Consider the following 23,961-nt stretch of genomic DNA (forward strand, 5'->3'; position numbering starts at 1 on the left):
ATATAAACTAGACCTGATTACCAAGCACAGATAAGCTTCCAAAAGGGGCAAATTTCTGACCATTTTTTTTTTTGTAATTTCTCATAGAATTTTAGTATTAAATTTTAATGTCAATGAAAAGATCTATGTAGCCAACATTTTAAAGTAATAGCCTGTTTCTTTTAATAAGCGTAAACTGGCACTTATTCTAATCAACCTGTATCGGCTAAATAAAATTCTTTTGAGGGGCCGGCCCGGTGGCTCAGGCGGTTAGAGTTCCATGCTCCTAACTCCGAAGGCTGCTGGTTTGATTCCCACATGGGTCAGTGGGCTCTTAACCACAAGGTTGCCAGTTCAATTCCTTGAGTCCCGCAAGGGATGGTGGGCTCCGCCCCCTGCAACTAAGATTGAACACGGCACCTTGAGCTGAGCTGCCGCTGAGCTCCCACAGGGCTCAGTTGGTTGGAGCGCGTCCTCTCAACCACAAGGTTGCCAGTTCAATTTCTCGAGTCCCGCAAGGGATGGTGGGCTCCACCCCCTGCAACTAAGATTGAACACAGAACCTTGAGCTGAGCTGCCTCCCGGATGGCTCAGTTGTTAGTTGGAGTGCATCCTCTCAACCACAAAGTTGCCAGTTCGATTCCTTGACTCCCGCAAGGGATGGTGGGCTGCGCCCCCAGTAACTAGCAACGGCAACTGGACCTGGAGCTGAGCTGCACCCTCCACAATTAAGACTGAAAGGACAACACCTTGAAGCTGAACGGCACCCTCCACAACTAAGATTGAAAGGACAACAACTTGACTTGGAAAAAAGGCCTGGAAGTACACACTGTTCCCCAATAAAGTCCTGTTCCCCTTCCCCAACAAAATCTTTAAAAAAAAAATTATTTTGATTGACAAAGACATATAGAAAGATTCATAACAATAACTATAATTCATTAAAATTCTGAGAAATTCTGACCTCTAAGAATTTTAATATTTCCCATAATCTACAGATTCTGAAAAATCTGGTAGGTCTAAAGGCCATAATTCTTGTCAACAGATTATTTAAAATTCTTTCATTTTGGCCTAGCAGGGCAGACTTTATACGCTGTCAAAATCACAGTATAAAATCGAAGTTTAAATACTTACCACACTGCCTTCTCTAAGATTATAGTTATGTACAATGAATGATAAGAGTCATTATAATTGGAAATGAAAAAACTGCCTACATGACATTTAGAATTACACTTTACAAGAGTTAATAATGGGGTGGGGTGGAAGAAGTAGGGAAAGGCTGTTTTCTCATTTTAGCTACTCAAAAAATTACACCAAATGATATTTTATCAGCTTTTTCCTTGTCACTAACAAGTACTATGTACAATGGTTCAAATGAAAGTTTTCTGAAATTAAGTCTTCTTGTTAAGTAACACACAGAAGATAATTCTGATTTTACCCTGGATTTAATATATGAGTAAGTCAGAATTCGACTACTACACAGCAAGTAGCCTTATAATATTGTGATTTGAATGAGACTTCCAACTGTAATAGGTGGAGTCCAAACGGGGATAAACGACCTGGAATGCCTTTCAGCTACAGCACATTGATTCTGAAAATTCTAACAAAAGCAATTAGTTTACAGAGATTAAAAATCTTGTTTCTTTCAAAAGAATAAAATAGACAGCAAACCTGGTGTATTATCTGAGCTACAGGAAGTTGTTCGGCATATTTCAGGGGTTCTATTAGATCCTCATCCATCCGGTCTTCCTTATAGCTGAAAAAAAGGAATTAAAAAATACAAAGCTAAGGTAAATACTATTTTTAAGCATGGCAAATATTTAAATATGCCAAATATAAAATATATGAAAGTATGTATTTAATGTTCTTAAAATAATCAGTATTTATCAATAATCTATGAAAAAACACCTAATAATAATTTTTCAATGACATAACTATAAATGCATTCAGATTGCATTTAATTACTATGTATAAAATTAGCTAACATCACTTAGTATTCGCAGGTTATGTCTTTCACTCTAAGGCTTAAAAATGTTTAAGAATATCCTGTTCATAGGGTGCGCTATTTATCATAGTATTTAAAGGTCTTCAAAGCCTGTGCTCCAAACACATTCAAGATTCGTCCCTAGCAATTCCTTCTCTATGCACCAGTCTGTTGTCCAGCCATCTCTAACTACTACCGGTCTTGCGCCAATGGGCCCTGCAACTCTGTAACTATGATTTGCTCCATTCTGTTTTCTGTTTGGACCAACCACCAATTCCCTGTTTACTCTTCTTTCAAATATAACAATTTATTTAGACCCATCTAGGAACATTTTTTTACCTCCAGGAAGACAAAAACTATGTCTTCTCTGTATATCCAATGTTTACCATATAATAATGACTCAATAAACATTTGCTGAATGAATATATGAATAAAATGAACACAGCAATCATTTTCTCAGAGGTTATTTTATGTGGAACATACTTTCTTTAATATCTACATTTACAATGAGATGCAGAGTTGACATAATACATTCTTATTACAGTATAAAACAGTAAAGTGCAGAACAGGAATCAAAATAAAATCTCCCCAAATGACAAGAACTACAAAAAAGGTTTTTAAAAAATTATTGATCCTTTTTCAAAATACCAAATAAACATTATATCTCAAAAAAATAAGATCCAAATATATTGAAACTTCTTTATCTTTTTTTTCTGTAAATTACACATCAATTTATCAATTTAAAGATTAAATTTTAAAAATCAAAACCTTAAATTATCTTGACAAATAAGTAAACAACACTAGTCTAAGTCTGTAGGGCTGAAGGAAAACAGATATACTGAATATCATCAAAATTTAAAGGCTTTGTGCTTCAAAGGACACTATCAAGAAATTATGGAAATTCAGGCCTCCTTTTATTTCTGAAAAGTTTTCTTATTACAATTTGAAATATTATTTCTGTTCATATTCCATTTGTTTTTCTAGTTCAAGTTTTGGATCGTCTCTATCATGTTTTCTCTGATCCTTTAATCTTAATTTCAGTTTCATTTTCTTGACTTTTTCATTTCTCGTCCTTCTCTTTTACTGAACTTTTCGTAATATATATCTTCCTTTGGGTATCTTGTAACTTCTCATTTCTGAATGATTTTTGTCTTTTTCCATCAATTTCTTTCTAGAGTTCAGTCAGCTCCTGTTTCATACATCTTCCTGTTTGTTTGTTCATTTTAATTGTTTAGAGTGTCTGATCTATGGTGTTGTTTCATAACGTAATTGCTTGTTTAATACAGTTATTCATATTAGTGTTATATTTCAGTTTTCCTGTTTTGTGGTTTTTCTTCTTTCTTTTTATTTTTCCTTTTAGTCTCTCTCCCTCATAACTTTGTGTGGATGCTTCCTTCTTTTTCTGTTACAGATTTTTTTTTTCCAGGATCAGCAACAGCAAATTATCTTGTAATGGGGAAGAAGGGGAAAAAGTTGGCTTATTAGGTTTCTCAGTTCAAGAGCACCCTCCTCTGTGGCCACACTGGAGTGTAGTTTCTTTAATAAATGGTACTTTTTGTGGTAGCAAAATTTGACTTTTTTCCCCCCATTTATCTTATTTCCTTTGGACTCTTATCTTCAGCTCCTTCTTTCTTTCCCTTCACTACCAATCCTCCAAGGAACAACCCCCTCCCCGCCTTGCAAGGTACCTTTCATGCTCTCAAAATTAGCACTTTCCCAAGATTGTCACCTAAGGTCACCTACAGTTTCTAAGCCCAATCTCTCAGATTCTCACGTGGCTCGGATCAAGTAGTCCATGCTTATAGTATAATTCAGAAACTGAGAAAACTACAAAAACTAATTTCAATTTATATATGGCTGTCATCCTAAGGGAACCTGGAATATTCTGTAGTAAAATGGTAAAGTTCTCTTTCTTAAAGCCATTCATTATTATTTCTTTCACATTTTGAGTCCCTAAAAGAAAAGACTTTGTGTATTTATTACCTCTTTTCAAGATCCTTCACTAAAAAGATCTACTTAAATTATTTAATAAGGAAGTAATTTCTGCATGAGAAAAGATATGTATTCCTTTTTTTTACTTTACTCTTTTTTAAAACTGTATTTTTGAAGAAAACAATAATAAATGAAATTTGTTTATACTATGAAAGGATTTTGGATCTAATGAAGTGATGCTACCATCTCAAATCAAAATGCAATTGAAATATTGTCCAAATCCTCTGCATAAATAAATAGAATACTGCTATCAAGATTCTGAATCCTATGAAGTTAGTCTTGATAAATCCTCATCTCTTGTTTTCTTTTACTTTCATAGATGCCCAGTGTCCTCAAAAATCTTTTTGTCTGTGCTATCTCAGCACTCCTGAAATAACACTGTAAAATTACTTATTGTACCCATATATAAGCTATCTCTGACTCAGAAGCAGGTGAACTTTTATTCTACTGAGATTAGATTATTCATGTATAAAATGACGTAGCTTACTGTGTACAGAAGGCCAAAGCATCTTTTCAAACATTAAAAATATACCCAACAAAAAGAACAGGAAACGAGTGACAGTGTGCTATTCCAAATACAAACTAAAAATTAAGAAGATCATTAAATAATTCAAGACACATCATGTAGGGTAATCCAAAACCACTAAGAAAAAATTCTCTAAACATACCAAAAATAAAAACAGTAAGTCAGTTTAGTGCAACCTCTAAAACATGATAGCTCAAAAGAATTACTTGAAACTAAAAGTACATAGAAAAATGAAGTTAATTTAATTCAATCTTGTTGGGAAAAAAAAAAAAAGGATGGAAAACTTTCCACTCCTAAACTCCATTTAAAAAATGCGTAAGCATTCATATAAGTGACAACACATATTGTTGTGCAAGCTATCCTTGACAAACCTGGAGACCTGTGACATTCCTGAAAGTTTAAAGACACTCTAAGGGATAAAATAATTCAATTTTCTTGGTCAACAGAGGCAAACACAAAATTCTATTACAACTTCAAGAGGCACTGAAGATTATTTTTGTGCAGCTAGTTACAGCAATGAGACGACAATCTAACGCAGCATCTTCCTTGAGAGGAGACCCCCCTCCTAAACTCACAGCATCACCATTCTTCTAATTATGAAACTAAAACCTTGTGAGACAAGACATTAAGACATAACCTTGGCTATTACCTACTTTGAAGAAGCACAAGGAAGATGATAAGCCAGGACAAAGAGACATAATTCGAGGTAGAGAACAGAAAGTTAACTCCCCAGAGAACGAAGGTTACATTAATTTATGGCCCAGCTGTTGAAATGCATCGTATTTATACTTTCAGATTTTAGTGTAGTATAAAAAAAGCACATACTAGTTTAAAAAGAATACCTCCCAAGCAACTCAGTAAAGCAGTTTTAACAAAATCCCAGAAAACCAAACTCTCGTTCTCAATGAGGGACTTTAGAAGTAACCTCTTATCTGGTAGAAATTGTAGGCAGGCTTTCCAGAAGTTCACAGTACCAGCTAACTTGTACACATAAGGAATTATCTTTGTAGAGTCAAAGGCAATTCTAAAATAACAGTGGTGGGAGGTGGTCAGAGAAAAACCTGTCGAAATTATCGAGCACTTATCCTGTCCGAGACATTCTCCTAGGTACACATAACTAGAGTTATATGTGTATTGTTCCAGTCATTTTATTTTGCTTTCACATACATAGTAGCTACCTGAAAAATAGGTTGAATGCCCATAAACTGTGTCACAAATAAATTGTATTCTATGCATAATTTAGCCACTAACTTTTCTCATTTAATATTATGCTTTTGAGATCCAGGCATGTCAATATGATTATCAATTCTAGTTCAATATCTTAATAGCTATATGTATATAATACGAAAATGTTCCATTTTATTTAGACCTTCCAATATTGATGGACATCTGCTTCCAATTATTTATTATTAGAAATAATGTTGCATTATATATCTTTCCAGTCTGCTTCATCTACATGTACACAATAGCGGCAAACTCAAGCCCATAGGCCAAATCTGGCCTGTCATCTGTTTCTGTAGGTCGTATGAGCTATGACTGGTTTTCATATTTTTTTCTAATGGCTGAAAAAATTAGTCAAAAGGGGAATAATATTGCATGATCAATGAAAGTTATATAAAATCCAATTTTAGTGTCTGTAAATAAACTTGTATTTAACGCAGCAATTCATTTGTTAATGTATTGTCTATGACTGCTTTTGCACTAAGTATTTGCAACCAAGACCGTTACCTACAAAAGCTAAAATACTTACTATATGGTCTTTTACAGAAAAAGCTTGTCAACCCCTGAGCTAGAGTAATTATTTAGATGTGAACTTGCTGAATCATAACTTATGCACATATTAACTATTGCTAGAAACTAGCAAATTGCTATCCAAAGGGGCTGTATCAATTTACACTGCCACCAACAATATGTTCCCATTTCTGTCCATCATCACCACTTAACTTTCTACAAGAAACAGAATCTTACTGTTTTAATTTCCATTTCCCTTTAAAAACATATTTATATGGTCACTGGACATGAGTGTTGCCTTTTTTCCAAACTATATTTCCTTTGATCACTTTTCTATTGCATTGTCTTTTTTTTAACCAATGTGCAGTTACTTATATAATCTCGACAGAAATTCTTTGACATACATGTCGCATATAATTTCACCCAGACTTTCTCTTAACTTTGTTTGTGTTTTTTTTTCTGCTATGTATGATATTTTAATATAGTTTCAGTAAACTTTTTCAATCTTTCATTTGCTATGTTTTGGGTAGCCTGACGTCTTTTCCTACTCCTATTCCTCTATTCTTATTAAGTTTAATAATCATTAAATGGTAGATTCTCTTAGATTTTTCTGTTACATGGTCTGTTAAAAAAAAAAACAGGGAAAGTTTGCCTCTTTCTGATTCTCATACCTCCTATTCCTTCCCTTGTCTTCTTGCATTAGTTGGGACTTCGATGAATAGATGGAATTAGAGCAAGCATCGTTATCTTTTCTGACTTTCATTGAGGTGCTTCTAAAGATTCACCTGAAAGCATAATGTTTGCTACTGGCTTTAGATACATGGCCTGGATTAAGTCAAGGCAATTCCCTTTTATTTCTAGTTGGCTAAGCCCTGTTGCTTTTTTTCATCATTAATGATCGATGAATTTTAATTATTAAATGCCGTCTCTGCTTTACTGAAACAATCACAAAATATTTCTTATTTAATGTAACGATATGATAAAATACATTAATATATTTTCTAATACTAAATGATTCCTGAAATTTTAAGAAAACTGCTCTTTGGTCTTGAAGTATTTTTATTTATACGTTACTGGATTTGAATTTTATTTTAAGATTTGTACATCTCTGAGTATAAGTGAGGTTGGCTCTGTAGTTTTTTCATACTCTCTTTGTGTAGTTTTGGTTTCAGAATTAACTAGGTCTACATCAAATGAGTTACGTAGCATGCTTTCTTTTTTAATTCTGTTCATCTATGTCAACCCCACATGAATTCAGTAAACATCACAGGTAGAAAGCATCTAAGCCACTCTTTGTTGGGAGAGCATACATATTTTTTTTTAACTGAAAAAAATAGCAAGTATTTTTTTTACTTGACAGCTTACTATTTCTTTTAATTACTTTTCTCCTAAATTTCCTCTAAGCATTACTTTAGTCAACTCCTTTCTATTGGTTTCTCATGTAAACAGCAAAATTTGGGGTTTTGTTTTAATTTGGTATGACCACCTGAGACTTTCAAAAGGTATTTGGTCCAATTATGTTTACTTTAATAACTGATATAGCTGGATTTATAACTACCATCTATTTTGTATTTCCCATCTATTTGCTGTCCCTTTTTCTTTCCTTTCTTCTTTTGAAGTAACCAAATATTTTATTAATTCTTTTTTCTCTATTAACATGATAGTTATACATATATTAACCATTATTATAGTGGTTATCTTGGACATTAGAACACCCAATTTTGACTTGTTAATCTAATCAAACTGATCAAATTTACCATTTCTCCAATAAGAATAGTATTTTATAACACTTTAATTCCATTTATCCCTCTGCCTTTTGTACTATTTTTGTCATATACTTTAATTCTACAAATATTTTTTAACTCAACAAGAAATTGTTCTTATTTTTATTTTTTGTCCAATCAATATTCAATTATCTTAAATGACATATTTACCTGTTCTGGTTCCATTCATTTCTTACTGATTTTTGTGTTTCTCTTTAGAATCATTTAATTTTTACTTTAGTTCAAGTGTACTGGCAACAAATTCTCTGCTCTGTCTGTCTGAAAACATCTTTGTTTCATCATTTTTGAAAGATATTTTTGCTATGTATAGAATTATAGGTTAGAAGTTTTCTTTCAACACTTTAAACATGTCATTCTACTGTTTTATGACTTCCATTATTTATGTCAGTATTAAAGGTAATGTGCTTTTTCTTCTCTCCTGGGCATTTAAATTTTTCTCCTTTGTCTATGATTTTTCAGTATTTTGACTAAGACATGCCAAGTTGTAGTTTCCTTTGTATTCATCCTGCTTGGGGTTAGCATAGTTTAGCTGAATCTGTGGTTTGGTACTTCATTAGTTTTTCTCATTATCTCATTAAGTATTACTTCTCTATTTTCAATCTGCCCTCTAGTTTAAGACATTATTAAACACACCATTTTACTGAATCTAATATCCTGTTTTCTGAGGTATCCAATTTGATGCTATCCAATGTGATCCAATTTCACTGAGTTTTTCATGTCAGATATATTTTTCAATTCCAGAATGTTCATTTCATTGCTTCATATATATTCATATTCTCTGTGAAATCCCTATCTTTTCATCTGCTTTCAAGAATTTTTTTCCTATTTTCTTGAACATATTAAATATACTTATTTTAAGGTTCTTGTCTACTAACTCCAAGTTCTGGATCACTTCCAGGTCTGCTTCTGTTTTTCTCTTTGTATATGGTCACAGTGCCCTTATGTACCTAGTAATTTTTAATTGATTGTGTGTATAGAACACTGCATATTTATTATTTAAAAAATAACTACTAAGAATACCATTTTCCATCTAAGAAGATCCACACTTTTCCTCTGCTGGGTAGTTTAGAGAGTGGTAGTCTGACCACTTCTAGTCAATCAGGGACTGAGTTGAATTAAGACTGCCTAATAATTTTAGTAAGACTCATTCAACCTGTAATTTGCCCCTATTCTCATGGTGAGGCTCTTCAAGGTTTTAAATTGAAGTCTGGCAGGTCTTTGTTCCCTCAACACAGTAACTTTCACTATGGTTTTCTGGCTTAGATTTTTGTCCTATTGTTCTGTGCAGCTTCAGAATTGGGCATTCAAGCCCCAATTTAGGTACTAAAGTACCTAAAACTGTACTTTAAAAGGTTGCTGAGTTGGTTAGAGTATGGTGTTCTTAACAGCAAGGTTGCCGATTCGACCCCCACATGGGCCACCGTGAGCTGCGCCCTCCACGACTAAATTGAAACAACTACTTGTCTTGGAGCTGATGGAAAAACACACTTAAAATAAATAAAAAGTTAAAAGAAAAAACACTATTAAAAGGTTGCTCTGTCCCCCTTAACGACCCTGTATCGGAAGTTCTGGCCAGATTGCTCTAACATAGAAGTGAACAACTTTCTTCTGTAAAAAACCAGACAGTAACTCTTTCAGACTTTCTGCCATACATTCTCTGTCAGAACTACCCAACTCTGTCATTGCAGCATGAAAGCAGCCATAGACATTAAGTAAATAAATGAAGGAATGAACATGGCTGTTTTCCAATAAAACTTTATGTACAAAAACAGGCAGCAGGCCAGATTTGGCCCGTGGAGCCTGTTTCGCTGATCTCTGCTCTTGCTGCACCCAGAATCAGTAAGTACACCCAAGGGGAAGAGCAGCTGGAAATTGTCAGTGTCAGTTCACCACCATCTCCAGGACTGTCAACTCTCACCTGCTACGTTCTTCACCCTGAAGACCTTTGTCTCCTCAGAATTGTAAGACTAGTAAATTCAGCTCTGGTTTTTAGAAGTTTTCTGCTTTAGTAGTTAGCTTTTCTTCAGCTTCAGAATTTGGCAAATATTTCGAAAGGGAAACTGGTCATGTGATTGAGAAACATCTTGAAAGGGAAACTGGTTTTATGATTGATTGACAACTGTGTCACTAGCCTCACACATCACCAAATATTGTCCCAGTTTCTCTACCAACAAGAAATGACCCACTGCCCAGATTCTCACCTTTGGCTTAGTCCCCAAATCAGTACAACCCAGGGAAAAGTGGCTGTAGATTTTGAGCTCATCTCTTTGAAGTTTTCCCAAATCTGGATTTTTAGCTTCTCAGTCCTTATTGCTTCTGTACTTCTCTCATGTCTTTAAAAATATGTAATTTTTGTCTGGTTTTTCTAGTTGTTCTTTGTAGGATCATAAGTCTGTTGCAAATTATTTCATCCAACCCAGGATCAGAAACTGTATCCTACTAATTTTGATGTTTAATATTTTCATTCTCACTCAGTTCTAAATATTTTTAAATTTCCCATTAATACTTTTATTTATTCCAAGAATTACTCAAAATATATTTAAAATATCCACACATATAGATTTTAAACAATTCTTTTTTGCTACTGATTGTAACAATTATATTGTGATCATGAAAAAAAATGTTCCATAAGATTCCAACACTTTACAGCTTTTTCGGGACCCACTATGGGATCAATTCTTAAAAGTATTACATTTGGGCTTGAAAAGAATGTTTATTCTCTAATTGTTGAATATATGAGATCAAGCTTGTTAATCATGTTGTTCATATCTTCAATTTAAAAACACTTGGGGGAATTTTTTTTTTCAACCCATTTCTGATAATGGGATATTGAAATCTCCTAAATGGTAAATTTGTCTACCTTTTTTTAAGTACGTAAATTTTAAAAAATATATTGTCGCTATGTTATTAGGTAATTGAAAGTTCAACATGCTTTATCTTCCTGGTGAGTAAAACCTTTTACCATTAGTTGCCCTATTTATGCTTGCTAACACCGTTTCCTAAAGTCTATTTTTCTAATATTAATGTAACTACATAAGCTTTCTTTTGGTTAGCAGTTGCCTGGTAACCCTTTTATTTTTAGCTATTTAATGCCATTATGTTTCCTATCTGTAGTTAGATTTCTGTTTATCCTAATATGATGATCTCTTTTAAACTAAGATTAATTTATTTAAATTCATTGTTATAAGCAACATAATTTAATTATTTCTTTCCCCTTACTTTGTAATTTCTATTTCTCCTGGTTTGTTTTCCTTCTATTTTTCACCTTCACTCCTTTTCTGCCTCATTGATTTTTTTTTTAATTCCACTTTTTCTCCTGTACTGCTTCTCGTCTTATTTCCTCTACTTCTGTTCATTTAATGGTCATTCTCAAAATATAAAATGCATACTTTCCAGACTGCCTAAAGCTATTAAAACGTACTACTCTCCCCCACAACAAATAACACTCTCAAAATACTTTAAAACCAACATGTGCTCTCCTTATATAATACTGTCATTAAATACAGTAGTACTTTATCTTACTTCCCCAAATAATTATCTTCATCACCACTATTATCATCAAAATTATAAAACAGATCCGGTTTTTGCTTAAACTTACTCACATTTTTACTAATTCATGAGCACAGCATTCTTCCTTGCACTCAGACCTCTCTACCACGGCCTTCTTTAGGAAGTGTATCCCTTTAGATGTTGTTTAGTTAAGAGTGTACTGATTCAAAATACTCTCAGCTTTGGTATGTTTGAAAATGTCCTAATTTTTTACTTATTCTTTATTGGTAATTTATCTGGGTAACCAATTTTAAGCTGACACTAATTGTCTTAAGCCTAACTACCCACAAATGGACCTAAAGCCATTTGTCCTCACCCTCACACAAAACCATTCTATTTCAAAACTCTAGATTTCTAAATTAGTAATTATCATTTATAGAGCCTTGCTTTCCATGTTTACTCACCACTAGGGTTTTAGTCCCTTATATGTCTTTCTCAAAGAGATTTCCCTATTATTAAGGAAAGTGCAGCTTCCTAATCATGGGCTCTTACAAATCCTTCTTGCCTCACAGATAAAAGGGCCTGCAGCGGATAAAGTACATGGGTCCGGTAAAGACATGCTTGAATTAAGGTGCTCCTGACACCACATGGGTTGGCTCTAGGAGAGGGATCCCACCCACAGATAATCCTTTAAAAGAGAGATAAAGAATCTGAGTTTACTGCCAGCTGCTTAGGGAAGCTGCATGTTTGGAACTCCAGCTGCAACTATCTAGAAACTGTGGGAAGTTGAACTTGTGCAGCCCCTTCTATTGAATAATGGCGTGTCACCACTTCTATTTCAATCTGGAGACAGCCAGAAATACCATTTATCAAACAATATTGTTTGTCTCCACACAACTACTTTCTTGGTAGCTCAGCTTTGTATTTAAAAATACCTTTTAAATAATTTATAGAGCACGAAGTTATTTTATCATAGAAGAGATTTTCAGAAAAATTCAGTCAGCAACAATTACAAAAGTGAAGTCAGTTGACTGTTCTTTATTATTAACTTCAAACCACCTCTCTAACTCATTTAAATTTCTTGTTCTGGAAAAAGTAAAATGTTACACCTAATTCTGAATATTATAGGGTAGTCTTTTATTGAGAAGTGTTTCCTTCTAATGAAATTTTAAACTATGAATGCCAAAGGCCATTAAAGTCAAGTTGTGTTTTTACGTCTAAAGTAAAAATGGGATTTCTCATATTCAGAGTCAACTCATTGGCAACTTTCATGCCTTCTTTATTACTAGAAGCTACCTAATTTCTGGATACTCAAAGTTTTACTGTGCCTAATTTTCAAAGAATTAGAAAGAAAAAAAGAAACTATCCTGAACACTAAAGTTATACAAGATATAGTTGAATCATTTTCTATGATTTAGAAGATATATATTACAGTGTTTTAGCATACTAAAGAGAAATCATTATGAGCATCAGTTATTTTTAAAGGCTGTTAGAGTTTTCCCTACCATTAGATAAAAGATTTTAAATATATACATCATGTTTATACAAAACAGTTAAAGCAATTACATCTTCTTCTATTGTAAGAAGCAGAAATTGACGGTAGTATGTCTAAGCCAGAGATTGCCTGTACTCATAATTTATGTCTCATCATATAGCTCATTACTACCTGTCTCGGTAGCTTAAAGCAAAAATGCAAAGGACTGTCCAAAAGCATGCAATCTTTAAATCAGCTAATAGAAACCTAAAATACTATGTTCCTACTCCATCTCTCAACATATATACTACATATATATATATTATATATATATATATATATATATATATATGGTATAAAGAAATAAACATTTTAAAAATTAGGTATACTAATTTTAATACAACCCAGTTTAAATTTCTCACCAAGTATTTGAATCTCTGAGTGGCAATGTCATTCAGAGCAATTAAACTAGATCCACCACTACTCACAGTGTGGTACAAAGTAATTCTCAACCAGAATCCACACTTAGTTATCATGTGACAAATTCAGGTATTCTGAGATCATATCCTTTGAATTTTTGCATTTCATTAATTTTAGTTTGTACTCACTTTTGAGAAATCATACTAGAAAATATTAATTAACATTAGAAACTAATCCTATCAGAAGAACAAACAAAGACTCTTAATATTGTAGTTAAAATGAGGATGATCAATCTCACTGAAAAAAGACATTCCATAACAATATTATCTGCATGCTTCCCTTAGTAAAAGTACTATCAGATTAATATATGGCCAATTTCATCAAATTAAACAAAGTACGGAGTCTAGAATATCACTGAGTATGACAAGAATTTATATACATCAATTACAAACAGAGAAAGATGGAGAATAATAGAATTATTCAATAAATGTTTCATGAAGAAACATAATATGTTCCCTTTCTCACATAAATATTTAATTACTATTTATATTACTAAGACATGCCCAAAATCAAACATGATTTATTTCAGCCTCCTGACTTACCTTAATTTTTAAGACAAAATTAATTTTGAAATAAGGATTTTTAATTACCTGCCATCTTGCAGGAATTTGTCTATTACAATCAGAAAAATGCAGTGTAAATAATATTTACTATATCAATTTAATAAAAAGTCACATAAATGACTTTACTTGCAGTTCTAGGTACAGTTTGGCTTTATTAAAAATCATTTGTTATGAAATTTCAAATTATTGATTACCCCTGAGAAAAACCATAGTATTCCAATACACTTAACAGCTGTGCCCCCAAATTGGTATCAATTGTGAAGGATGTTGCTCGCAAAGCCCTCATGGCCCTGCCATTTTTCCAGGTTCATTTTTACCCCCACAATAAAACCTATATACTTTAATGCTAACATTATGAAATCAGAATAAGTATCATAAAAGATTGATGGGTTACAATAATGAACTAACACTTATAATCATTAGTAAGACAAAACACAATGAAATAAGCATCCAGTCCTGAAACAGAGTTTTTAAAAATCAACTACACGGGTAAGTATGGAAAGGCCAGGCTAACAGTAATTCCTGTCAGAAGGGACAATGTGTGGCACAGCTGACAAAAATGCAAATGAAGCTATAGAAACAGAGCTACAGTCCACCAGATAAAGACAGTACCACTCCCATAGCACCATGTGCCTTGGAGGAGAGACACCAGTATGGCTGAGTTTTACATGGCATGCTCTTAAAAATGCACAGAAAAAGTATGCTCATTACCCCCAATCCTCACAATAACTGTAAAGGTAGAGAGTAGATCAAGCTTTTACAGATAAAATATCTGAGTTTCACCAATATTAAGTAATATGCCTGAAAACATAAAGCAAGAAACTAAATTAAAATTTGAACACAAGTCCATTTACTTCTACACACTTTCTAATATATCAAATGGCCTTCAAGTTTCCTTCAAGCACTGGGAGGGACAATTCGGTAACACCTCACCTTTAGCATACTTAAAAACTGGTTACAAAGCCATGCCATGATTTCAACAGAAAAATGACAATTGCTGAAATGGGATTACAGATATATATTATTAATATAAATGTCTTCTGCCTTTTGCTTTCCCTAACAGCTACAGTCCTAAAGAGTCATATATAAATCAATTTTAAAATTGAATCAAGGTTTCCCCACTAATAAATTATAAATAACAACTTTATCTTTATTACTAATTAATCACAATCTTCACACAAACATAAGATTTTATGATCCTTCAATTTTTTATTAAGTATTTAATAATATGCAAGCTATTTCTAAAACTATGCCAGCAGAGTAGCAATTCAAAAAGGTCTTGTAGATTTACCTATTTTATAACCAAAGTTTCACATTATAAGGTATATTAAAGCAAAACAACTTATATACAAAGAGAAATTTTTACCATAATTTTTTCGACAAACAATTCAATATGAGAAGTATTTTTCTCTGTCAGCGGTCTGAAGAAACAAATATCATGATTTGGTGCTACATTCTACCTTCAATCTTCAGCATTCAAAAATGATTGCTCCATATGTACAAACATGTAATTCTACTGCCATCTTCTGGTAAAACACAATTTCCCAATTCGTAATACTACTCCAAATGAGAAACCTCCCAATATGAAATAACTACTTTGTGACACTAGATTAATAAAAGCAGAATACATAATTTTTCCAAATAGCCAAAAATATACTAAAAATAGCATTCTAGCAATAATTTTTACCAGAACATATGCTATGTTCTCTTGATAATGTTGAACATTTATCGAGAACATTATTATTTAAGGCAAAACTAACAGCTTTAAAAAAATTAATTATCTTAATAAACTTAGGAAGTGCCATTATTATTTCCATTTTAGAGAGGAGGAAACTGAGAATCAAAGAAGTCACCCAGTTTGCCCAAGGTTACAAAGCTGGTAAATGGCAGAGGCTCTGAATTCAGCTGCTAATTCCAAAGATTTTGACTTTGATTATTATGCTATAACATCCTCTATAACATCAGATAATAGATATGAAATTAATTTAACTCATTTAGGATATTAAAGCTTAATTTAGTGGAGCAGAGCAATAATATAACAATTAATAAGTAGACCAAGAGAGTAAAAAAACATAGAATCAAAGAGTGAAGATGACTTTAAAGGCCAATAATCTACTTTTTCATATAATTCAAAACTTTATTCCCTAACCATCCTAATGGTTTAACCTCTAATGTTCTACAGAGGGTACCAAAAAAAATTGTATACACATTTTAAGAAAGAAAACAACTGTTAAAATTGTAATACTCAATATACACCGGTAACAAAAGATGTGAATACAAGTCATGTGTATACATTTTTTTGGCATCCCTGGTATTTCTTAAATAATTCCGTATCATTTTTAGATTTCTCACAATATAAAATTTTAGGTTCTATATGTTTAGCATTTAAATTAAAATTAACTTTGCTTTGACACATTTTTAAATATTAATATATGCTAGTTGGAAATCACTACCACTGGTAAACATAATATTTACTAATTTATACTCAGAGGTTTTACTTATGCAAAGAGATACAGTACTATATTCTGCTATCATATTTATATACATTGATTTCTTAAAAGTCATAAACCAACCAATGGATGTTTTTGTTAACTGTAGGTAGTGAAATAAACTGCTTTTAGAAAACTGCCCCAAAATAATCAACATATTATTTTGAAACTATAACACTAAGAACTTTATTCAATGTAAAACGAGAAAATAGATAATTTTTCGGTTTTAGTGTCTTTATAAATCAAATAATCACATCTAATTTATGTTCTGAAAGTGATTTTAATGAAATCCTAAACAACTGAAGTGACTAACAGTTATAAATCACAATATAAAATAAATGGCCAAATAAGATACTTAAGATGATACAGAATTATACTGATGAGTAAATCACTTTGAAAAATAGAGTAGTAAGTAGAACAGTAAGAGAGAAATCCTGTAACCTATCGTCTGAACCATTTTGGTAAATCTTTGGTTCATAAAGTTTCATAATCATATCAATTTACTATGAGCAACTTTCAATGAACAGTTTGATCACAATGTTTCATGTTTCTCACAATCTACTTTGCCCAATTCCAAAACAGATGTTTCTACTGATTATGTACATTTAAATTTTGATTTAATTTCCTAGTAAACATTATAGAGACTAGAATTCATATGTTCAATGATATAATAAATACTATAGTAGGTTCTTTACATTTCCATATAAATTTGGGAATCAATTCGTCTATCTCTACCAAAAAAAAAAAAAAAAGGCCTGACTGGGATTGAGTTGATCAACAACAGAATCAGTAAAATCCCAGATCACAGATTACAGTCAATATAAAAATTAATTGTACTTCTATATTTGAACAACAAATGGAAAATATTTTTTTAAATGTCACTTAAAATAGCATAGTAATTAAAGATGTGGAACAATTATCTGTAGAAATGCAAAATGGAACAATAACTATAAAAATGGTTTTGAAGTTTCTTACAAATTTAACATGTACTTCTACAATGTTGACCCCGCAAACCTACTCTTAGGTATTTAACTCAAGTGAAATGAAAACTTATATTTGTATGTAAATGTTTATAGTGGCTTTATTCATAATCACCAAAAACTGGGGGCAAAAACAAGTATCTTTCAATTGATGAACGGATAAACTGTATCACATGCCCAGCAATAAAAAGAAACGAATTCCTGATACATGTGACAACAGGTAAAAATATGAAATGCCTTATGACAGTAAAAGAAGCCAGACTCCAAAGGGTATGTATGGAATGTATGATTCCATCTATATGACAACCACGGGGACAGAAAACAGATCAGTGGTTTCTAGGGATATGGGGGAGGAATTGGATAAAAAGGGGCATAAGGAAATTTCTTGTGGTGATGCACAGGCACGGTGATTATCTGAGTGTATGCATTTGTCAAAACTCAAAACTATACACTTAAAAGGGTGATTTTATTGTAAATAAATTATACCTCAATTTTTAAAAACAAAAAAAATTGAACAAACTACAGTTGCACACAACATACATGAATTCCAAAAACATAATATTAATAAAAGAATCAAAACATAATGTTTAGGGATACATGCTTAGGTGACATAACTAAAATCACCTAAGAGTAAGAAACTAAATTCCATAAAAGTTAGGATAGTGGTTAACTTTGAGGGGGAATAAAAGGGAAGAAATTGGGAAGGGGCACATAGATTGCGGGAGCTTCCAGTGTACCAACATTGTTCTATTTCTTTTTCTGGTGGTTACATGAGAAGTTCGTTTGTGATAATTCACTGAACTATCTTTTATATTTCACATCCTCTTAAAAGAAAACAAGACAAGTAACTCGGAGTAAATTATGAAAGCATACTATAAGAATTTATAATTTTTAGAACTATGAGGCATTCCTAGATTCATTATCTTGGCTCTATTATTTATTAGATGGGTGACTTTAGGCAGGTTTCTTAACCTTTCTCAGCCTCAGTTTACTCATCTATAAAAAAGTGGATTCCATTTTTTCTTGGGCAATGCCTACAGAATTTAGACTTCTATACTTTGTTTAACACTAAAACATGCCTATATTTTTATATCTATAAGCTGGATGCTACTTTCCCTATAAGTAAATACACAAAACTGGTAATCTAAGTAATTATGACACGGACTTACTATTAGATTCTAGAAAGCCGAACTCTTTCAGGAGGGCATGCTGTTTACTTGTCTGCATACTTATCAAAGTCAATCTATGTATACTTAGATGAAGCAGTTTAGAGTCAAATTGTATAAGCCAAGATTATTACAATCAGTCATTATTTTACCTCATTTGTTCTTACAGATAAATTAATAACACAATTAGTAAGACATATGCAGAAACATAGTGTTGTTACTAACTATATGACTATACCTTATTCAATATCTAAGTTTCAGAAAACATATAAAAAAATTATTTCATATAGTCCTGCAGTCAATTTTATGTATTAAAGTTCTTCATCATATCTGGTTTTAGTCTAGTATACTCTAATACACAAAATATGAAATACAGTATGAACAAATCAGTTCTATTGTTTCTTATTTGTTCCTAGTCAGAACAAATTAGGAACAAATCATTTGTACCTAATAAAGGTAGAAAGTAATATTCTTAAAAGTATATTTTAACAGCAATGACTGTACTGATATTTTTAACCTAAGATCTGAAAAGCTACATACACATTCTAGCCTATAATTTCTTTAATAAAAGTTTTTGTAATATCTGATCTCTCATGAATATACTTTTCTCAAAACAAAATGATTGTCATTCACATTTGCATATAAGTAGCACCTATATATGAGATAATATTTCTAGCATCCATGTAAAAATTCCTGGAACATGTTGGGAACTTAATTCTTCAAAATTAATTGGATAACCTATACCAGTAAACATGAAACTATCTGTAAGCAATATTCTAAATAAATTTTATTTGTAAACACTAGAGGGTGCTCTAATTCAACAGGTCTGGCATCTGGCTTTGTAGCTTAAAATAATTTTCTCCTCAACTAAAGATAAATTAAATACTCTTCAGTACCAACTATTTTTGCATCTGAAATAATACATGGAGATAATTTATGAGATAAAATTCCACTCTTCCAGAATATATAATGAAACAGAATTTCACTGAAATCATTTTTTATTGTACAATTACTACATATTTAATATTTTCTTAGGTGGAGAGAACAGAAAGTAAGTACAGAAGAAGTATAAAGATAGTTCTTGCCTACAAAGGAAATTAATGCAATGGTCAGATGGTTAAAACCAAGTGTATCTTATTATAGGCTTAAGTTCAAGGCAAATTATAAAATGAATCTGGTAAAAGATATACAGCAACTCAATTCCAATTTTAGTTGCTAAGTATTAAGATATAGTTTAGCTATTGTACAAACGTAATTTGAAAGGAAGTATTTAAATAACAAATAAAAGTGGTACTGCTACAGAATATCATCTGCTGTCTTAAGAAAATATTTTTTTAAGCCAATAGATATAGGAAATTGGAAAAGATAAACTCCAAGGCCTTGAATATCCAGAATAGGAAATAATAATAATATCAGTTTTAAATCTTCATAAGAGATGTATTTTGGGCTAGTTTCTAAATTTATTTCTAAAACATTCATAAGATCAATGGCAAATCTTTGAATATTTCAAAATTGAGAGTAATTTATGTTGCTATTTGCCAACCCAGAAAAGTTCTCTGGAGTATGAGTTTCCAACAGATAGCATTAGACAATCACAAATAACAAAGATTCATACCTATTAAAATATATCAGCTACATATTTCAAGAAATTGGCTACTGAGACACCATTTAAACCTACCAAAGATATTTGGCCTTTAAAAATGTTTAGAGAAAAAAATGGAACATTATAAATATTTCTAAAATTCACATACCCAAAATCAGCCAATTTTTCTCAATCTCTCTCTACACACACACACACACACACACACACACACACCCTACACATGTTGAATGCATGCACACTCACTGCTCACTCACTCACACACAATCCACTCTCCAAGATGGGGGTAACCTGGCTTATATCTCTCTCTCTCATTCCTTTCCCTAATGAATTACCAAGAGCCCCCAAAACATCTTAAACTCTGGCACCTGTTGATAGAGAATAACTTCAAAATTACAATAGTCCCAGATAAATTGATCCAGATTAACAGAACACACCACTAGGTAAATGCCAGAAATGTAACTGAACTGGACTCATAAACCACCCAGACTCTAGGAACCAAAATACATGGCACTCAAAGAACTAATCAGATTGCTGGAGCCAAAAAAAATTCTGAACATGGAAGCATTGTGTTCTTGTTTGAATTATGCATTTGGCCCTCATTCCCCTTTTTATGTTCATCTGCCTTGTATCTAACAGACTCCAAGGACCCTTACTACACACTAAATGCTCAGCTGCCAACTTCCCTGTTCAATGTCGCATCATTTAACACCTTCTACTGCAACAGGTGACAGCATACACACTCATTAGAGAGTGTTAACGTTTGAAATGTTCATATACTTGCTCTTTCATGAAGATCTTCTGAACCATTATGTACTCGTCCTTCCCAGAAAAGCATGGCTCTGAGAGAGCCAGTTAACGGGGAAAGTTTTGGTCCTTAAGAAGTCTTAAGTCACACTACTACATTGTATTTTGGAATTATAACATAATCCTAATCAGGATCTGAGCTTCTCACTGCTATTTATAGTTTTTACCCATAAATCTGAAAAACACAGGGCCTGCATAAAGTGAAGACTGGGTAAAAATATGTCATTTTATTTACAAACACCAACTTTCATCTTTTAAAAACTATTGTGTTACATAAAAGTTTACAGATTGTGAGATTAAAGTATTCTATTCAAATAATTTAATGTGAATAAGAAAAAAAAACAGAAAAAAAAGGGAAAGAAACAAATAATTTAAGATGAATACCTGCTTTCCATGATTCCTAAATCTGGTTGCAAACTAATAGTCTCTGTTGTAATTTCCACTTTCCGTACACTTCCGAAGAAATCAGTTATCAGGACATTTTTAGGATCCCTCTGAAAAAGATCCGTGCGATGTCCAGGAGTAGACACACAGAGACTTTTGGGACATACCTGAAACTGAAAAAAATACATAATAATAAATACACACACACCCACATATATATACACCTTTTATTAAATCCAGTAACACAATATAGCAGAATGTAGTGTATTATTAAAGGTCTCCCAGCCTAAAGAAGCTACAGATTCTAAAGATAAAAGACTCACTGCTATCATAGTGCTTGACATTCTGAGCACTATGAACATTAGAACAGGTGGTAAAAGGGGAAGCTGGCTACAGTGCGAAAAAACACTCACCTTTTTGAATTATATGCTACAGAGTATATTTTGAACGCTTAAATCTACAACTCACACGTAAACACTATGACAAAATAATTGCTTTTTTTCTGTATCTATATCTGTCTCAGGTAGGTGTTCTACCAGAGGGGTGTTTTAAAACAGCTTGCAATCATAACCCTTCATTCAAACTTTAAATTCAAATAAAATATTACATAGTAGCAAATATGTAAAAAAAAAAATTAAAGCACAGCTGCTCTGGATAACAGGCAGTTGAAGCACAGCCTCCCCACTAGATCTCCTCTTCTGCTGTGAATCTATGCAAACCATTCTATAAATCAAATAACTTTCTTCATTTATCCATGATGAAAACAAACCCAAGTCACCTCCAGACACCAGTGCTCCAAAGAATGCAGTCTGAAAACATGACTTCATCACTCATAACTTCATACACATATCGCACAGTAATTTTTAAGTTAATCTTATCCGATACTCCACATTGGTGAATTAACCAAAAACAGATACAAATGAATTCACTCAGAAATCATAAAAAGTTTCTATGACATATACTTCATACTGTTACCTTCCACAGAAGAAACAAAAATTGATAAGACATGTTTCTGTCCTTAAGGCTTTAAGTCTAGTAAGCAATGAATAAACATAAGGTAGGAAAAAAAGGTGACAGGTTCTAATTCAGAAAAGGATAAACTTCTTGTAGTTTGAGGATAAGAAAAAAAGAGGGAGTGGGATTTAAGCTGTTTTCTGAAGGAAGCGGCAAATTACAGATGGGAAATAAGCACATTCCCAATAAAGGAACAGCTGCAGAGATGTGGAAGGCAAATAACCTTGTTTGGCAGAAGCACAGGCTATGTGAAGAAAACCATTACAGGCGTACTACCGGCGAGGGCCCAGGGCCCACAGCGCTAGGCCAGCTTCGGAGACAAGCCCATCTGAATAAGTAATCATGAACATGACAGGAGAAGGCTGGGGAAGGGCAGAGCAGCTATATTTTATGAAACACAGTGTTCCACGCACTGTGCTAAGCAATTTGTAGATATTCTCATGTAAGCTTCCCAATAACTTTGAGGTTTATAAAAATCATTATCTCTACTTCAAACTAAGGTTCAAAGAGATTAAGTCATTTGCCTAACATCACACTAGTGGCCTTCCTGGTTCAGGAAAGCAATAAAAGGAAATACAAAGAGGAGTTCAGAATATAAATTAAGACGGGAAAAAGGGTGAGGGAAGCTCAAGAAAGTAAAATGCCGAACAGGAAGGACAAAACAGATGGAAGGTTGCAGAAATAAAGTAAAAGATAAAATAAATGAAGATAAGATTGAAGTCCTACATAGACTGAAGGCCTTCCTGTATGAGCAACTTGGTGGGCTTTATTAGGTACCCGCAGAAGAAAGCAAAATAAGCGTACTCTGAGTGGTGAACAAACAACGTCATATACAGATGATGTATTACAGAATTACACACATGAAACCTATGTAACTACCAACCATTGTCACCCTAATAAACTTTAATTTAAAAAAAAATACAAAAGATGGTGATTCTTACCAGAAACAAAAACAAAACAGATAAGCATAGTCAAATGAGCTACAGAAACACCGAATACGTATTATGTCCTTCTTTGCTACCAAAACAATCATACTTTCACCTTCTATGAAGTCATTCCTCCCTTCAAGAATGTTTATCATATCGATCTCATCTCCTTAGGATCGGCAACATAATGACTCACAGGTCTTGCAATTACTCAGCTTGACTTTCAATAATCTTCACTTACAGAATCTCCACTCAAACTAGGTTATATGTTTATTATCAACGACAAGTATTGCAACTTCTGTGCCTTGGCAGGTATTCCATTCTCCTAGAGTATGCTAAACTTCTCTTCTTTCAAACCTGAAAATCCACCTCTTCCAAAAAAATGCTCACTTCGGCAGCACATATACTAAAAAAAAAAAATTCCAATCACTAATTCCACTGTATTTAAAGGAACCATATAAATGTGCATTGTAGTCATGTCTGTCCTTCATTCATTCAGTAAATATTCACTGAGCATCTACAATTACTATATATATATGTGTGTGTGTGTGTGTGTGTGTGTGTGTGTGTGTGTGTGTGTGTGTGTATATATACAC

The 23,961-nt window shown here is 32.8% G+C and overlaps 1 protein-coding gene across 1 annotated transcript in view; it reads right to left on the reverse strand.

The window, feature by feature from the left end:
* PIGK (phosphatidylinositol glycan anchor biosynthesis class K) overlaps positions 1-23,961 on the reverse strand; it is a 111,709-nt gene that overhangs the window by 35,898 nt on the left and 51,850 nt on the right. Inside the window, exons 9-10 of the mRNA XM_033115575.1 lie at positions 21,426-21,598; positions 1,648-1,732 (exon numbers count right to left, since the gene is read on the reverse strand). Of these exons, the coding sequence (XP_032971466.1) occupies positions 1,648-1,732; positions 21,426-21,598 (258 nt within the window). The remainder of the gene's footprint in view (positions 1-1,647; positions 1,733-21,425; positions 21,599-23,961) is intronic.

The sequence above is a fragment of the Rhinolophus ferrumequinum genome, chromosome 9 (genome assembly GCF_004115265.2).
Source record: "Rhinolophus ferrumequinum isolate MPI-CBG mRhiFer1 chromosome 9, mRhiFer1_v1.p, whole genome shotgun sequence".
Taxonomy (NCBI): Eukaryota; Metazoa; Chordata; class Mammalia; order Chiroptera; family Rhinolophidae; genus Rhinolophus; species Rhinolophus ferrumequinum.